The sequence below is a fragment of the Porites lutea genome, chromosome 12, assembly GCF_958299795.1.
Source record: "Porites lutea chromosome 12, jaPorLute2.1, whole genome shotgun sequence".
In the NCBI taxonomy this organism is placed as follows: Eukaryota; Metazoa; Cnidaria; class Anthozoa; order Scleractinia; family Poritidae; genus Porites; species Porites lutea.
In genome coordinates, this window is record NC_133212.1 from 683447 (window position 1) to 696931 (window position 13485).

At 39.8% G+C, this 13485-nt stretch overlaps 1 protein-coding gene across 1 annotated transcript; it reads right to left on the minus strand.

The window, feature by feature from the left end:
• Positions 1-239: 239 nt before the first annotated feature.
• On the minus strand, positions 240-7153 carry LOC140921838 (uncharacterized). The gene is made up of 8 exons (XM_073371838.1): positions 6986-7153; positions 6059-6145; positions 5392-5550; positions 4075-4891; positions 3108-3336; positions 2628-2814; positions 1218-1442; positions 240-386 (listed from the first exon to the last, which is right to left on the minus strand). The coding sequence occupies exons 1-8, from the start codon at positions 7151-7153 to the stop codon at positions 240-242; spliced, it is 2019 nt and encodes a 672-aa protein (XP_073227939.1).
• Positions 7154-13485: the final 6332 nt, after the last annotated feature.

The window sequence follows — 13485 nt, forward strand, 5'->3', positions numbered from 1 at the left end:
GGGAAAAAAGGCCTCTGCAGCTCGGTTAGCAAGGAATTGGCCTGCTCTCTTGTTGAAAACGACGAGGAATCGATGCCATTCAACATTGTGCACTGTCACTGAGTTCAAAGAGGGGGAACAAAAACAAGAGAAAAAAATAACAAAGAAAGCTGTCGGGCTTCGTAACCATTGCACTTTATTACAACACCTAGAGTAAAGATGATCACCCGCCGACCAAACTTTCTTCAAACAGCGTTATACTAAGTTTGATTGAGTTCCACCTCGACAGTGTTGGGTTCACCTCTGATAGACAGTACCACAAGAAGCAAACCAGAAAACAGGAACACGCCGGCAGCAATGGACATGCATACCATCACTGTGCACATTTTGCTTAGTGCATCAAAAACCTGGTAGGAAGAGCAAGTAAAAAAAGACCTTTAGCATACTTGTGCTTTTTGGCTTCATTTCGCAAAGGGTAAGTGGTGTACGGGAGGTATATGTTTCGACCGTTCCGTTTACATCTTTGGTAGGTAGTTCGTATCAGCTACCCGGGGGGGGGATAATGCCTGTGATGGCCTATACGGGCAGGCTCCGCCCGAGAGGGGCATCTTTTTTAGGCTTCAGGTATACGAAAGGGGAGGGATTTCACTGGGTGAAGTACATAAAAGACTGGGGAAATCTGTCATTTGGGTCGGTGAAAGGGCCCAAAGGGCGGAACAGATGAATTTTATGGCTTTAAAAAGTCGAGATAACGCTTTACTTTTCTGATTGGTTCCTGTTTAAAAGATAGTGCATTTACAGCAGTTAAAAGGGATGCAAAGTTCTAAACAAGATATGTGAAAGGGGTACCATTTGTCAATAGAAGGTATACGAAATGGGTACCTTTTTCGTGAAAAATGGTCGTTGAATACCATTTGTTGAGTACCCCCCCCCCCCCCCCCCCCCCCGCGGATAAGCTATCCCACTGACCAAGGAATAAAGCTTGAGAATAAACAGGACAGATAAGTTGGATCAAGTTGGGGTAATATACTTCTGTTTTGTTTTTAATTGAGGGGAAACTGAAGCTTATCCCAAAAAGATGAACTTCATGCAAATGTTTGATGCTTTTGAAACAATTTTTTGAACATCAAAGCAAAAGCAAATAAGAATCATAACTGAAGTCTGAAATTCTGACGATGAAATTAGGAAAATCAAAATCAAATGAGTTTAGTCATATTCATGAGTTCTATTGTTTATACCTCAGATCTGAATAATCTTGCTTGTTTCTCATTGATGACCTGGGAGGTTTCGATCCAAAACAATGGAATAACTTTTTCGTAAAAAGGTGCATTGTCGTCCACGTAGCTTACATTATATGGTCTGGGCTGAAATTGACTCAATATCACGCCGCTATTGACTACCGCGCTGATCTGGAACCGAAAGACAGCTTGAAGGGCTGTTCCTGTGAATGGTTCAATATCGATCTGAAAACATGACAGAAAAAAAATGGTAGCAAAGACCAAGACAAGAGGCAAAAACCGCAAAAAACAAACAAACGAAGGGAATATTAACTATGTTTCATAATTTGAATTATAAGCTGTATGTTATGTTATGTTCCTGTAATCTAAGAATTTTTTTGCAAATTTCAGGTATTTGATAATTATGTAAATATATCCGAACGGTGGGTAAAAATTTTGACTCTGAACAAAGAATTATGTTATCAATTTTTTTCTCCTATTTGATGTATCAACTAAAATAACTCTTCCTTGTGTCTGTCAGTCACTCCCGGTGTTTAGATATCAGATGAATCACTCCGTTCTCGTGTTTGATATATTACTTCTCGGTGTTTGGATATCAGATGAATCACTCTTTCTCGTGTTTGATATATTACTTCTCGGTGTTTGGACATCAGATGAATCACTCTTTCTCGTGCTTGATATATTACTTTTCAGTGTTTGGATATCACATTATACACCCTTGTGCATATGTAACAATTTCTCGGTGTTTGAACATCAAAGAAAACGTCTATCACGTCTATCACTTCTCGGTGGTTAGTTATATCTTCTCAAGTTGTGTGGATTTAAGTACTGAATTTTAAAACTATGAACGTAACGTGACCGAGCGGAAAAAGATCTCTTTAAATAAAGGAAGGTGAACACCGCGTTTGCCGTCTTCTCCTTTCTGCCGTCCTATTGCGTAAGCTCACTAATCGCTCGTATGATTACAGACCGAATTAAACCTTACTCAAATCATTTTTTTTTTTTTTAACAGTAATTATCATTTCGATTGCAGACGGAGAGATATTCGCTTTAGCAACGCCTAAGGTGTATTGGCGACCAACATGCAATCGGCAAACGTCAATCTGTATATTACAATTTTCCCTTTACTTGACTTTCACTCTATAATATATGTACCAAAATATTAGCGGTTTCTCGCGAGTTTTATCCATAAAAATGAGTCTGTACAGTTTTCATCTGTTTTTTTTCTATGTTGAGAAATCGTCAGCTTGAATTTGACAGTTGCCGTTTGCCGCAAACGTGATTCGTAATCTCTCTAATGTCAATGCTAATTAAGCTGTGGGATCTGTGGCCAAGGACAAGAGAATCATTGCTATGGTGACCAGAGTTGGTAATTTAAGAATTGCATTTATAACTGTTATTTTCTCTTACAAATGATCCATGCTTCTTCGGATCGGCTGCTGGAATTCCTATCTTCTTTCCCAGGCTCTGCGCGCCGTGCAAGAATCGAGGAAAACCAGTAAGGACTGGAAATCCGTAAATACCAGACATATCGAGAAGCCCGGATGTAAAAACAGTTCTGTTATTCCCTGTTACCAGGCTTTCCTCAAGTCGAAACCTGTGAAAAGGTCACATTGATATTGAAAAAAGGATTTAAAGTAATGTATTTTTTGTTATCAAAGGAACAGATGTGATGCAATTGAGTCACACACTTGCCCTCGTCTCTCACTTACTTGCAGCGCCAGTTTCGAAGATTCTATGCATCTTAGTTGAATTTGTTAACTTTTCTGCCCAAATTTTTAGAGTGGTTCCTTGGTTATATTTTCTCCTTCTACGAGAACAACTATTTACAAATTCTAATATGATCACGAATTCCAAGCCTTACTGTTATTACACTAGCTAGTGCCTCACCTGTCCAACTTAAGCCCTTTTATCTTGACCTGTTTCTCCTGGACAAGTGTTCCCCGTCTCTTCAACTGCGGCATGAAAATCTCGTAACTCTTTGCCGCTGGCCTGTGGGCTTCACATGACCTAACTTTTTTCGCGGGAAAGAAAAGGGCCTGGTGACCATGTACCTTCAGCTCGTTCGCGGAGGCGCTTGGGTAAAATGATTGCCTCACTTGTGTTTCACTATTGTAGGCTGTAAAAAAATGGTAGCATTGCCAAGTCAAGTACATTGTCAGAACGATAACAACGATAACAAATAATAATAATAATAATAATAATAATAATAATAATAGTAATAATTTATATATTGTGAATATCATATAGTAAAAAAGCGCGCTTAGAGCACCATAAGCAAGAGTATCTGGTGTCGGCTTCCGCGAATTTTCGGTTGTTGAGTGAACAAACGATGTATGTGCGTTCGTCGGTCCTACTACCCGCTATACCAATATTGTGAAATACCTTACAAACTCAGACATACCAAGGGGTCAGATTGGAATGCGATGCTGCCGTTTTTTGATAGTGTGATATACGCCACTCATATCAAAAAGAATGGACAACCCTAAGCGGTCTAAGTACCCCATCCCCACCTTTGGAGGCGTGTGTTGCCGAGTGGTTAACACCTTGAACTCCGGATCTGGAGGTCCGGGGTTCAAGTATTACTCGTCGCGTTAGACAAGGAACTTTACTCCACTTTGTCTGTCTTCACCCAGGTGTATTAATGGGTACCGGCGACAAACCGCTTTGGGGTAACCCTGCGATGAACTAGCATCCCGTCCAGGGGGGATTAGCAATAGTCCAAAACATGCTTCATGTTAACGAACTGGGATAAGATCCGGCCGTTTGGGCCTTTGGCTCGTGTGCGCCTTTGCCTAAAGTTATCACCTTTAGTGCACCAAACACGCTATAATAACCAAGCGTCATTGATCATTACCTGCCCAGGTCGACTTCAGATGCTCTTCAGAAGAGGAGTTACATGAATGCAGGGTGTGGGAATCGCTGTTTTGAACAGCCTCACTGAAAGATGAGTGACTTACGAGTGCACCAAGGGAAGGGAGACCATTAGGATAAGCCGGGGGATAACGGAACTTATCCATCACGTAGCCAAGTGCAAGCTCTCGTTGGCTTCTCGTCGTAACAAGACCGTAGTTGTTATGATCCATGAACCATAGCGTATATCTTCTTAGAGGGCCATTTATAAATTCAAATAATGATTCGATGTCAGACCGGCCAGTCACGTGATAGCATGAACTTGGATTGGAACAAAAAGCATCTTCTATCAGTCGCTCGGCTTCTGTGTGGTTAAACTTAGGACTGGTACCATTGGCGTGAAAGGAAAGGACAAAGTTAGCCATCCATATGAACAAGCCACAGGTTTGTAGATGCGGTGTCTCTTGGCAGTCTGCCATGGTTGTCGTGTCTTTGGGAGGCCCTAGTAGAGTCGCATTGACAAGGGCATTATAAAGTCCACCCATTTGTGTAACGCTATACTCTCGTCTTATTGGACTCATTTTAGTCCCAGAGAGCTTATTATATTTCCAGGATCCAAATTCTGGATTATATGAGTTGTTTAGCTGCAGCAAACTCGAGGTTTTTCCCAGTTGTTTCAGTGTTGCGTTTCGGTGTCCCAGTATCGAATCCATGTCACGCAACAGGCTGTCAACTGCCACTGAGAGAAAAACTAGACTAAAGGAGTCCGCTGTTTTAACTTGGTTGATAAGACCCAGGTAGGCCAAGTTAACGATGCTCACCTAAGGAATAACAAAAGAAAAATGTTAATGGTAAGACATTTGTTCATAAAGTTATCTACAACTTTCAATCCACCCATCCATCCATTTTACCTGTTCATTCACAAAGAGTCCTTCCATCTATCCATCCATTCATCAGACCACATAGGTCTTCAATAAATCTCCTCCCTTTATTCATTTCCAGTAGTACTTTCCTATCCATCCATCCATTCCGATTTATCAATCTATCCTTATTGATAGCTGATAAATATATCTCTTCAAGGTTCAGAGATCATTTGCCTCTTTCCCTTACGACGTCACATGACGTCAAATCTAATCAGCAGTTTCACTGTAATGTGTTTAAAACGTTGACGTCATTTCCACGGTATATAAGAGTCGATGAAACATTTTTGTCGATTTGTTTACCCCGTGTTTGTTTCTTTTTACAAACAATTCCTCGTGTGCATGTGTCCCTCAGACCAGTAAATTTCACCACCAAAGTGCGTTTTTTATTTATTTCTTACCTTGTCGTTTTCTTGACACGTTGCGCATAGCTTTGCTGTCATCTTTTTGTTGAATTTCTGTTGTTGGAAAGTTTTATAAGTCACCTTTCCGGACAGATCGAAGGTAACATCAATCTTCTTTGAAAGTGTTGTGAAAACATAGGGACCTCTTTCGACGAGCTATAATCAGGTAAATGTTAGTCAACAATAATCACACCATTTCTTACGCCCTAGGTTTAAGAAAATCCAAAAAACGTATTGAACGTGTTTTCTTTTAATACTGTTTTGGTACCACTTAGTATTTTACACGATAGCCCTCATGTCTTAATTCAGGGGAGCACTCAAGTTACTTTCTTGTGGTAGTACTTTATAAACTGTACAAGATCGCTCTAAGGTTTACGTCTGTGGGTGCCTTGCATACTTTGGTTTTAGCGACTGTTCCCATCTTGTGACTACTCCATGTTACAGTATCTATTAATTACCTTCTCGACTGATTATATTTCAAAATTGTGCATTAAGCCCTCCAAAAATTTACCATCCAATCACGCGTGATATCCTTATAAGTAGTGTGTGATGATTTTTCGCTGTCTGTATTTATATCTAATTTAAAGCTACCGAGCCAGCCATAGAACAAAGTACATTTACCAGTAAAGTTTCAAGGCCGCTTAAGGTAAATTTGATATGTTACCTTGGGTGTTTCTCCATTGTAAAGGAATCTTTCCTTGTTTATGATATGCCAGTAATAAATCTTTGTTAAACTCTCCGTAATATTGATCTGTATAAGCAAACAAAGAAACCTAAATGCAATTCCTGTAGTCTGGTTTCCAAGATGTCTCTTCTTCCCTTCCTCAGTGGAGTCAAAAGGAGGGGGAAAGAAGAGAAAAGACCTTCGAAACGACGTTGAGTGCTCGTAGCACTGTCGTCAAACTTACACTTAGTTACCTCTTGAGCCACTCGCAGTACGAGCTTCAATGTAATGATAAATTGGGATCCCCAAGGAAATACATGTACGTTAGGTACTACTGTCAAGTGATAGAAAACACGGGGAAATGATGTTTGTTATGATACTGTGTATTTGGGGGAGGGGAGGGGCATTGGGGGTAAGTGTCTGACGGAAACGAAGTATTGATGCCGCCTTGACCTCACGATCGTTAGATGTCTCGTTACCCTGCGAGCAGAGGCCGACGGGCCGAAGGGCCGAAGGGCCTCTGCTCGCAGGGAACATGATCGTCGGTGTTGGACTAAACATGACAGATGGCAGCTCCGCTTTCCCCTCCCCTCCCCTCCTTCCCTTCCTCCTGGCCTTTCACCTAGATCTACTACTCTCAGGAGCTTATATCACTGTGTATAATGTTTAATCTTTAAATTAAACAATAAGTGGCCGGCATGACAGCTACAGACTCTTGTTCAGTCCTTACTCACCACTTTACAAACGAGAAGGAAGCTGGGCCGAGTTAACTTTCGCAAAGACTTCTGGGACTGTTATCAGGGACAGCGAAAAAAAATTAGCCAATAGCTGATCGGCGCGTCCCCAATGACAATCCCAGAAACAATTGCGGGACGCATTTCGGTTCCAGTTCCTTTCTCGTGGCCGACTAATCATAAAATGACGTACCCATTGGTCATAATAAGCATCCTCCTTACTACTGACACACATTTCGTCAGTTATTCGTTTTTGTAATGCACGTGGAAGAACCAGGCTGAAAAGGAGAGCAAGACCCACGAAAGCTACACCAACCAACAGCAAAGCAATCCCGGTCGTTCTCTTATCTCGCCAGGACATGACTCCTTACTGCTAAATAAAATGTATGACAGTCAACGTTATAATGCAGAAATATCATAAGGTAACTTTATGTGCAAGACCGTAGTACTCCCGTCGAAGCCTGTTTTCAAACGCGTTGCTAAGGTTACTAGAAGGCCTAATTAATCATTGGTAAGAAAGAGCAAACGAAATCGATGCTTAATGAATGTCTTTCTAAATTATTTGGATAGGACTGAGTTGTTTGCCTAGATTTTCTTAAAAGAGAAGTAATTTAAAATGATAAAAATGCGAATTATTAGAAAATTGAAGTTGTCTCCAGAAAAATTTCAGTTCTTCAAGAAACAATCAGTTCCTTTTAAATCAAGTTTTTTAAAAACGTGATAAAACACTCGTGTTCGTGTTTTTGCTGTTGTTGTTGTTTTTGTTTTAGCATTGTTTCGATAACGTGAAAAAAAAAACTGACGCTTCAAAAGCTTCAGCTCATAGGTACAGCATATGAAGAATTCAGTGTGTGTGTGTGTGCGTGGTTTACAAATCTGCAGGCTGAGGAAAAACGTTTAATCTAGGGATATAGCTCTAAAATGGAAAACATGTATTAATTCAATTAAATGGACTCGTTCCTTGTCTCCACTTATTCGAAGAGAGCCAGCGTTAGCGGTTATAAACGCTCAAATGGTTTTAGTTGTGGACTGTTAAGAATTTGAAAATTTTCTTACCGCGAAACGTCATAAAAATTGGTCAGTAACAGCTTATAATTTTCAAAATATTATGGTCTTTTTTTAACCTGGAATGGCCCTAATAAGAACTACGACCGTAAAAGTGCTTTTAAAATAGTTTAAAAAAATTTTCTCAGATCTTTGCTTCAATTACCTGAAACACTGAGGACCTTGAAGTATAATCTAATGAACTAAAGGTTTGGTCGTTTGGAAAATATGTAATTAGCTTTTGCTTGTTGCTGCAGTGCTCACGTGAAAGCGAAAAATGTCTGCTCGCACCGAAAACTATATCATCTGGATCCGTTCTCAAGGAAACGCCCCTAGCGCGGATAAAAAACATTGAACTGAAAAAACCGAAAGCATAAAGTGCTGAAAAATGCTCGAAATATGGTTATTTTCGTAAGCAAGGTTCTATGTTAAGAATGATAAAAAATATTTTGGCCTTAAATGCCTCAACTCGAAGTAGCGTTGTTAGCCGTTTAAAACGCGTTGACTCTGGTATTCTGATGAAAAATATGAAAAGAGGTTAAGAACAAAAAATAAGGTAACTTTGCTATTTTGAAAGCGAGGCAACCAACTATTTCTTCTCGTTGAAATAAAAACAACCATTAAGTTTTTAAAAAGTCCTCTCATGTTAGTTAACGTAAACTATAGAGTGCCTGATGATACTATTTTCTTTTCACCAAAAACTGAAGCATATACTTAGCTATCGCTAGCTATCCTAGTCTCGTTAGATTCCGGTGACTTGAATAGTTAAAGGATTAATTCAAAGTGGATGTGAAAAGTTTTCCTCTTACACTTAACGACAATAACGTATTGTTTGTATCAAAATTACGGGAAAATTTTGCATAAACGTCCCAATTAAGGGCTAAAAAACACATCAATAAGTGTTACTAAATTAGCGTAAGAAGCAGCGTAGATTGTATCGTTAGAGAAAAATGCTAAGATCGAACATCAAGCTAAATTTCCATTCTCCAGTTATTGATGCCTGAAACATGCTCAAGTACTATATATCACGTTGACGGGTTAAAATAAGCGTTTTATCGTAAAATTGATTCTGAATATAGGGAAACATAAAGATGTAGTATTTACCATAATCGCACAGAATTTGAATCGCGTATGTGCGCCTCCCGAAAATTTACTCTGTTAGCTCTTTATATCATCGGTGGAAATAAAACACTCTAACCAAAGTGAGGACGAATGGAATCATGAAAATTTTCTCGTGGCGCAATACTTTGTCCCTTACTTTAGAATCGCCTCACATTCGGGCGATGGTATTTTATCATTTGTGTAGCCTGTTCCTAAAAGCTTTTTGGATAAACTGCACTGAACATTGTTGTCCTGTGACGATTTCTGACAGCTATTTTGGCTAGACACTCATCACGTATAAAACACCTCTACTGAAATCAAGAAACGAAACTTTCTTATATGGAGAAATTGCCTACATCAAGTTGTTGTGTATTATTTTTTGTAATGTTTGCGTTTTTCTAACTTGCTTTAGAAAAAATATTGCAAGAGCCGTTGCACAAGCACATAAAAGGATACTGCGTAAACTAAACCTGTGGCCCCTTTAAAATCTTGAGGAGAGAAAACGTTAAAAAAAAAATTACATCCATATAAGCTTTATACGTTCTTTCAAAAGAACGGTAACAAAAAGAGATAGATGCCTGTGAGCAAATAAACACAGTTAACAAATTATTTGTCAGTAATGAAGTATATGAGCAAGTCAAATGACGCACATCGCTGTTGAAATCATTTCTCAAAATTTCCAAGAACTTTTGAACTTTGCCGGGAACATACCTCTGTTGACGGAGAAATTTGAGTATTTCTTCCAACTTAATTCTTGAAAATCAACGCAGGTAAACAGTATTGAATGCTGTAAGACATTGCGCTTAATAACAGATGTTCAAGTATTTTTCTTCTTTTAAAAACAATCAAAAGCTTTCGGGTTATTTCCGCCGCGTTTGGATCGTTTTTCCGCGTGGAACTAGAAGTGGCAAAAACAATTAAACTTAATTTTTCCTTCTTCATAATCCCTTAAAGATTCTTATGTTATTTTCAAATACGTTGGGAAAATCCCCATCCTTTGGGTCATCACCCACAGTAGCTTTTTTCGACGGTTGCCTATTTATGAAAACTCTAAATCGCCGGCATGTTATAGTCAACCAGACCGTATAAAGTATGGACGAACTTTCCTTCGAAATACGTCTTGAACGACACACAACGAACGGTAGTTCGTGTGGACACATAATGCGTCTTGTGCCCGTCTTTATACTAGAGACACAACCAGACAAACTACAGAGGTTAGCCCATGTTCGTCCAGACGGATAATGCGTCCTTAGTATAAAAAACGGCTAGCGGCTTTGCTTTTTTCTCAACGCTTGTCAGATTTCTACAGTTGTGGACGGACACCTGAAAATATTCCAGACGTTTGGTTGAAACATTACTATTACTATTACAGGGTTTGCAAATTTTATTGATAAGTGGAGTCAGTGTGACTTCTGCTTCACAAATTTTGGAGTCATTTTGGAATATTTGGAGTCAAGTATCACAACGAAAAAAGCCATTGTCAGACTTTCCAGCAAGTGGCCCTGGCATGTATACATCATCGTGAGGGATGCACGAAGTAGCTGTGGCGGTCCGCTGACCTGGAAAGCTCAAATCTATGATGTCGGTCATCGAGTAAACTTCGATCGTAATTTACCCTCTTCCTGTTTTGTCGTGCAGTATAATTCTTTAATTTCGATTATTTAATTAAGGTTTACAACGTTTACAATTAACGTAAATTGTATTTGTTGCGAAAAAGGTAGGGACAAAACTGTGTTTGTAACCGAAAATTTCTGGAGTCGAAGTGGCTCCCTGTTTGTTACCGAAAATTTCTGGAGTCAAAGTGACTCCCCCCGTAACCTCAGTGGAGTCATCTGAACAATTTTGGCGTAAAAGACGCCAAATTTGACGTATTTGCGAACCCTGCTATTATATTATAGCATACTATCAGCCTACTCCCTAGGCGTTCTCTCTTGCCCCATTGTGCGCGCGAAGTCTGGGAAAGAGCAGGCGAGAGAAAGCGTTCTCGGCTTAAGTTCTCGGCGTGTATCTCTCGGTGACGTCACAGTTCACAGTAGAGTCCAGGATTGACCGAGTCGAGAACGCCTAGGGACTATGCTAGCATACTATTATAGCTTATTAAGGATGCTACTAGTCACTACTGACTTGTAGACACATTTTTCGGCCCACACAGCAATTTTTATTTAATGATAAGGTTTTAACTCTCTGTCGTTATACCGGACAACGAGCGGCGAATTTACGCTCTTACGGTACTGGACAAATTTGTAGTCGGTTGCCGAAACTTTGTCCAGTATACCTCGTGAACCCTAGCGATATCGCGATTGTGTCATTATAACGATAGATCAGACTGCAAATAGAAATAGTTACCGTAACATCTCCTCAAAAATATACGTGTAAACAAGCAGATTTTCGAAGTGAACAAAAAGTTGTCAGTTGTCTGGTTGATTTCTTTTGAAATTAAAAACGGCACCATGGCAACGTAATGGCAAACAAGAAACAGTAAATGGTTACTCATGGTTGCCGATAAGTCACGTGGATAGAAACGAAAGTCAAGTATTTTTTTCAGTTTTAGGAACCCGAAATTGGGAAATTAGATCATGTTACCTCTCCCATTTTGATGGAGTTAAAAGTTTAACCTGTATCAAAGGCCTGTATCGCAGATGCGTTTTAACATCATTTCCGAAAGGAGCGTGTTTTGCGAAAATTTCTGCTATGCCAACCCTGCGCATTGTGACGACCTAGTATTAACTGAATACTTAAAAATGTAAAGGCGCCGCTAGTAGCTGATTAATTCGCAAACATATTCGAGTCACGTATATAGATTTTTTCAACGGAGGTATACAGTTTTGACATCCTTTATATTTAAATCCGCCAGACGACAATTTTTTAAGCATCTCTATAACACTAGGAGGAGCGTGTTTTGGGAAAATTAACATTAGTGCTATGATACTTGGTAATTCTGTTCGACTGCATGTCGGTATCAGTAAGAGGGGCGTGTTTGGCAAATTTAATCAATTGCAATGACAACCTAGTGGTAAATGAATAAATATCTAGTTTCCTATTCAGCTATTGATTAGAGTTTGGGCTTTTTCAAACAGTGACAAACTATTTACTCAATAGGAAAATAGGACGTCCAGCCTGAATTACACGGAAGATCACCATCACAAAGTACGCTGCTTCCATTACAGGCAGGGTAAAATGAACACAAAACCAGCTAAAAAATTTAATATTCACGGTGAATACCACGATACAGGGAAACAAAGCGTCGCCGAACAAAATATTGACCAGTCTGGTTCTGTTGCTAGCTTCTGTGCAAAAGAAACTATTTTTCTCGGTGGGGAATCCTGTTTCTTGGACGTCGATAGTCTTGTACCGATCTCTCCAATAAAGAAGGAGCCATGCAGAAGAATCAAGTCATATCCCCCCGTTGTTAGAACAGCACCAAGTTATCACCATGAACGTTTGTTGCCTAGACGGCCAAGATTAAACAGAGAGCCTCAAAGTGCATTGCCACAAAATGGAAAATCTCTAAGGTACAAAGGAAGACCTCAGAGTTCTTTAGGAAAATCCCTCAGTGTGGAACCTTCGAAAATGTCTGTCGCGCGTAGAAGACATTTCGAACAAGAGGGATTATCGATCCGCTCTATTCACAAGCTTCCTCCTTTGGCTGAAAGGAGACCTGTGGCTTCTTGTACGGATAAAAGCAGTGATGAGCGGCTCTTTCAGAAGGGTAAGGGGAAGGCGGTTATTTCCATTTCAGATGTGCGGCAAATTACCAGAAGAAAAAATATTTTTCTTCCTGCTAACTTAAGTGCACTGCAAGTCCCACAAGCAAGTCTAGCAGAACAAGAGGAATTCCAGAATTGGAAACGAAAAGTTTTGGAAGGGACTGTGAAAAACTGTCGTACAGTAAAAAGTATCAATTGTGTGAAAAAGTCCTCCAATCAAAGCAAAATGACAGAAAATCAATCCAAGACCAGCAAAAACAACAGCCGAATTCCCTATGAAGCAGGCGTAACACAACAATTTTTCGCAAAATCTAAAGCATCATCCGATGTAAACACAACCCAGGAAGCTACTATTAAGACCAAAGGAATTCCCATTGCAGAAAAAGCCCAGGAAATCTCTACTCAATCCAGCCTACCACCCTTCCCTGACACCAGTTTGTCGCCAACCATGGATTTAAAAGAGAAAACCCGCGCTGTTCTTCTTGGCAATATGTCTGAAGTGAAACAGAAAGGAAAGGTATTACAAAGTTATTCCGAAAAAGATTGTACCTCGAACACCTCGGAATTCCCGCGGCGGTCAGAAATACCAGATATTGAAATTGCAGACAAAACTGTTGGGAACGACAGTTTTCCTTGGAAGACTGAAAATAAATCAAAATCATTCCATTTAAAACATGCCAAAAAATACGAGAATGAGGCACTAGACGGGTTTCATGAAGGCAAGTACCAGCAAGAGTTAGAATCTCAGTCAAATGTCCATTCTGAAAAAGAGCTGAATGGGAAAAGCAGGGCCGACCTTCTGTTAGTTAAAAAGTTAAACAAGAGAAGACTTCTGTTTCGT

Excerpts from the sequence above, each read along its gene's own strand:
- LOC140921838 (XM_073371838.1), bottom strand. The coding sequence starts at position 7,153 with ATGTCCTGGCGAGATAAGAGAACGACCGGGATTGCTTTGCTGTTGGTT. Across the intron at positions 6,146-6,985 it reads ATGCTTATTATGACCAATGG|ATCAATATTACGGAGAGTTT; the intron begins GTACGTCATTTT and ends TTGCTTATACAG. Across the intron at positions 387-1,217 it reads CAAGATTATTCAGATCTGAG|GTTTTTGATGCACTAAGCAA; the intron begins GTATAAACAATA and ends TCTTCCTACCAG.